At 42.0% G+C, this 4,891-nt stretch overlaps 1 protein-coding gene across 3 annotated transcripts in view; it reads left to right on the plus strand.

The window, feature by feature from the left end:
• The first annotated feature begins 234 nt into the window (after nucleotides 1-234).
• The window catches only part of LOC123505539 (ABC transporter G family member 21-like), a 29,020-nt gene continuing 24,363 nt past the window's right edge, over nucleotides 235-4,891 (plus strand). For 2 of the 3 annotated variants that reach the window (XM_045256977.1, XM_045256979.1), the window contains exons 1-2: nucleotides 235-377; nucleotides 1,805-2,293. In XM_045256977.1, the coding sequence (XP_045112912.1) occupies nucleotides 2,037-2,293 (257 nt within the window). In that variant the 5' untranslated portion in view covers nucleotides 235-377; nucleotides 1,805-2,036. The remainder of the gene's footprint in view (nucleotides 378-1,804; nucleotides 2,294-4,891) is intronic. The other variant, XM_045256978.1, reaches the window with a different exon arrangement.

Here is a 4,891-nt window from a genome sequence, read left to right on the forward strand (position 1 = left end):
CAGGATGCTGAATAATGGGGCAGGGTGGGAGCTCTACCTAGGATAAATGTTTCTCTTGCCATATTTTTTAAGTAGTTACTTTTGTTGTTGTTATTGTTGTTGTTTATAGTGATGTAAAGAATGTAGTCCTTGAAGAATATTCAAGATTTTACGCTGTTATGTAGGAAAGGTAGAAGATGAGGTGAGTTTGGGATAGTGGGTGGGGCCTCCACGGTGGGCGGTGCCTGGCTCTCTCACACACGTGGTTGGGCGTTGCTCGGCGCGTGAGTCTACAGACTAGAGCTGCTGCTAGTCAGTGTTGAGCCGTGATCGTGTTGAAACGTGCTTTCGCAGTGCTCTGTTTACCTCGTTGAAGTTGACAGGGCTGAATGGCAGAGGTAACTCGTCCACGCTTGGCCGATACACACTGGTTTCTCTATTCCACCTGATGTTTTCAACAGGCGTAGAGAGGAGTTGTATTATTGAAAAGATAGAACGATTTTAGCGAAAAAGAACCATATTGCTGATGCAACATTTTTATATGGAAATAGCTCTGGAGGAAAGTTGTATAAATGCTGCAAGTGAAAGACATAAGTGGACTACCAGAATACTTGTGACTGCCAAGTAGTAGTATTTAGAGATTCGTTCATTGATTGTTTGTTAATCTATTGATTCATTTGTTTATCCATTCATCTTTTTATCAACTCATTTTTTTCCTAACTTGTAGTCAGCCCTTAGTCGGCAGCATGGCGACAGGTTCTTTTAAGTATAATTTACATCTGACGTCTCGCGCCTCATACCACAACAATGGTAAGCTTTTCTCTATTTACTTAGCTAATAATGTTAATTTGCCCCAAGTAGAGGATAAACCCTGTGCCATGGAGGGTAACAATAAGGCCTCTGTAAGAAAAAAAATCCAGCTGATGGTCTTACGTTAATTCAGTCACTACACTATTATATCTTAGTACATCCACCTTGCTTAGTCTAAACGATATATCCAATTATGAAAATGAATGGCAAACACAAGAAATCACATTTGTATATCAATTGTTTCCATAAATTTGCAATTTCACTTGATCTAAGTCTTCAGCAATTTTTCCTCATGACCAGAATTTATTTTAACATTGCTAGCACATATTATTAACTTAGGTTGTGAAGGTTTCTTTCATGCGAGTCGGAGCCTCTGGGACCGGAGTGAATTGATAAGAGATCAATGCCCTGTTATCACCATCTTATCATTCGTCAGCATTATGATAATTATAGAAATACAAGTGGAATCCATTTGGATCATGTTTTATTCATAGAAAAAATGTCATATTTAAAGAAAAAAATTAAGAATCCCTGTCATCAAAGACACAGCAAAGCGAGCTTGACCAGACGTTGAATGTATCTGAGACACATTTCATACACTGTTATGGTCTTAGACTGTAGTTAATAATGATGCATTCGTATTTGTGTTGGGATATTGTCATGTAGTGCTCGTCCATGAAGAAAAAAAATTTCATTATTGTCTTCTCCATTAAAACTTGATCTCTGAATTAGATAATCGTCATATACGACACTGAATGTCGTTCCTTCAACATTGACATAAGTTTCTTGGGTAACATCAATAGGTGACAGGAATAACACCTTCGAAATTATTCCTACAACACCTTATTAAGATAAATGATTGATCATTCATAGGAATACCAATTTCTATAGCATGTCCTCACAGTTAAAAAGTTTTTCTCATAATTGCTACAAGCCGTGACATCTGACGCGATTGTCACTACTGAGTTTTCAACGCTAACCACTTTACTATTCAATTCTTGTTGTTAATTCTTAGAAACTTAAATATATTTGAATGACTCTTTAAAGATGACTGCAGCGTAAAAAAATAAGACCCTGAAACTGAAACTGCGGGATTGTGTGCGAGCGTGACAACATCGTGTGCTCGTGTGCGCAACACCAAGACGCCTTAATGTGTTCGTGATAAGACGAAGTGAGAGGTGAGAGCCAGGTGAGAAGACTTCCCCCACTCTGATGGGAGGAGAGAAGCAGGAGACCTTTGTACCAAGATGGACTCCATTTGGTCCACCCGGCGATACGCTCCCGTCACGGTGGACATCGATCTCATAACACTTAAGGGAAAGAAAATATTGAAAGCAGCATCCGAAAAGACGAAGAAAACAAAGTTGTCCCAGCAGCAACAGCAACAACAGCAAGACGTCTTGCAGCCTCTTCAGAATCACAGCTCACACCTTCAACCACAAATGGATTCTTCAGAAGGGGAACCCCTTAAGCAGAGTGGCGGAGAGCTACCCACCATTGCCCCGTAAGTGTGTGTGTGTGTGTGTGTGTGTGTGTGTGTGTGTGTGTGTGTGTGTGTGTGTGTGTGTGTGTGTGTGTAATTCGCCACGGTCGTCTGCTGGTCACCCAGCCAGCTTTTTCTATTACGGAGCGAACTCAGAGCTCATAGACCGATCTTCGGGTTGGACTGAGACCATAACCTACTCCACACACCGGGAAAGCGAGGCCACAACCCCTCGAGTTACATTCCATACCTAATTACTGCTAGGTGAACATGGGCTACACATTAAGAGGCTTGCACATTTGCCTCGCCGCTTTCTGGGATTCGAACCCGGATCCTCTCGGTTGTGAGCCGAGCGTGCTAACCACTACACTACGCTGTGTGTGTGTGTGTGTGTGTGTGTGTGTGTGTGTGTAATTAACCTCGGTCGCCTGCTGGTCACCCAGCCAGTCTTCCCCATTAAAGAGCGAGCTCAGAGCTCATAGACCGATCTTCGGGTAGGACTCAGACCACAACACACTCTACACACCAGGAAAGCGAGGCCACAACCCCTCGAGTTACATCCCGTACCTATTTACTGCTAGGTGAACAGGGGCCACACATTAAGAGGCTTGCCTATTTGCCTCGCCGCCCCGGGACTTGAACCCGGCCCTCTCGATTGTGAGTCGAGTGTGCTAACCACTACACTACGTGTGTGTGTGTGTGTGTGGTAGAATGGGGAGGCGCGCCGCCGTCTTTCTGAAATAAGATATCCGAAATGCAACTCTTCATTTAAGGTATCGGTACAGCAAACGATTTTTCTTCCCAATAGCGGTGGTTGTGATCAAGGATACATCGCAGAAGAAAAATTATTCAATCAGCCCATTGGTAGATATAACACTCCAAACCATAGGCTTTTGGGAGTCAAAGTTATGGTCGAGAATGGCTGCTAGGTCTCATTTCATACCATAGTTGTGCCGGTTTACCCGAAAAAGATGAAACATCTGCTCATCTTTGAACCACAAGTTCTCCAGGAGTTGAGAGTCGTTTTCGTTAATGTTGGACGAAGGACTCGCATACTTCCATATGAGTATCATTATCTTCCTCTTGAAGAGTTTGGTCAACCTGAGATCGCGAAGCATCCCTAAATCATTCACTAAATGTTATTTGCATGCTTTTCACAAGTATCATACTAATGTAGCAGTTAACAACGTCTTATTTTCAACTCGTTCAACTCTGGAACTCTCCTTTTTTTTATAACTCCTGCCTCCAATAAACTCTCTCAAAAGAGGAACATCAACAAAACACTTCTGAAAATAAGTAGATTTCTCCCACTGTTGTTCCATTTTTTTTTTTTTTTTCGGATAGGGTGGGGACGCCACTGAGTTGTTAATGGGAATACTTTGCACTGGAATAATGAAAAACAAGTTCGTGAAAACTGCCGATGGTAACATTGCATCACTGACCTTGCAGCCTGACAAGGCTAGGTACTTATAACCTTAACCTTGTAAGTCTGTTTATTTATGCACACACACACACACACACACACACACACACACACACACACACACACACACACACACAGGGGAGGAAAAAAAGCATTATTGTTTTCCTGTGTGTGTGTGTGTGTGTGTGTGTGTGTGTGTGTGTGTGTGTGCGCGCGCGCGTGCGTGCGTGCGTGCGTGCGTCCGTACCTGCCTGCCTGCTTTTTTTTTTTTTTTTTTTTTACGGTAAGGCTTATAGCGCCTGTAGGCACACTTGAAGAGTGTATGGGAAGCGCTGTTCAGCTTTCGCCCATTAGTGGCGCAGGCAATTTTATTTATAGTGGTACCCATATTAGGGCCCATATCACCTCCCAAGCTCATCTTGAGTGTAACCACCTAGAACCTGGGTATCATGGTGACATGTAGGTAACTTTAACCCACTCGACAAATGGCAAAGTGTTTTAAGGCTGTACAATGTACATGGTGCCTGTGTGTGTGTGTGTGTGTGTGTGTGTGTGTGTGTGTGTGTGTGTGTGTGTGACTGCTTGCTTCATCAGAAATTGTCTATGGTATATTCAGTGTGGTAAATAGAGAATGGCGTGGATGAAACTTGAATAAATACAATAATGTAAAATGATAATTCATCTTTTTTGTTATTGTCATTGTTGTTGCTGCTGCTGCTGTTGTTGCTATTAATCATGTTGTTGTTTTTCCTGTTGTTGTTATTGCTCCAGATGTTGCTGTTGTTGGTGGGTGTCGAATGTGGATGGAAGTGATGGTGGTGGTGTTGCATTGTTATCACACAATATATCATGGTTCAATACTTAACGAAATCATTGCTAAAGAAAAATGAGTCGTCTTTGCCCTGATATGGAGAAGTATAGTAATGCCGCTAAAAAAAATTCTTTGAGCATCAATCTTTATGAGTACAGTAAGTATTGACGTCTTTCTTATAAGACGCAGGAAGCCTGGATGGTGAGGTCACTGATCTTGTTCACATACGCTATCAACTGATATGTACAACCTAAATGGCTCAAAAGATCTTATGTGCCGTATTTAATTTCCGATTAGATACAGAGCTTATTGCCATTCGATCAGCTTAATTTGATCTGCTGTTGTTTAATAGAGTAAGAACCTTAAATCGGACCTCTTTGGTTTT

The sequence above is a fragment of the Portunus trituberculatus genome, chromosome 18 (genome assembly GCF_017591435.1).
Source record: "Portunus trituberculatus isolate SZX2019 chromosome 18, ASM1759143v1, whole genome shotgun sequence".
NCBI classification, from domain to species: Eukaryota; Metazoa; Arthropoda; class Malacostraca; order Decapoda; family Portunidae; genus Portunus; species Portunus trituberculatus.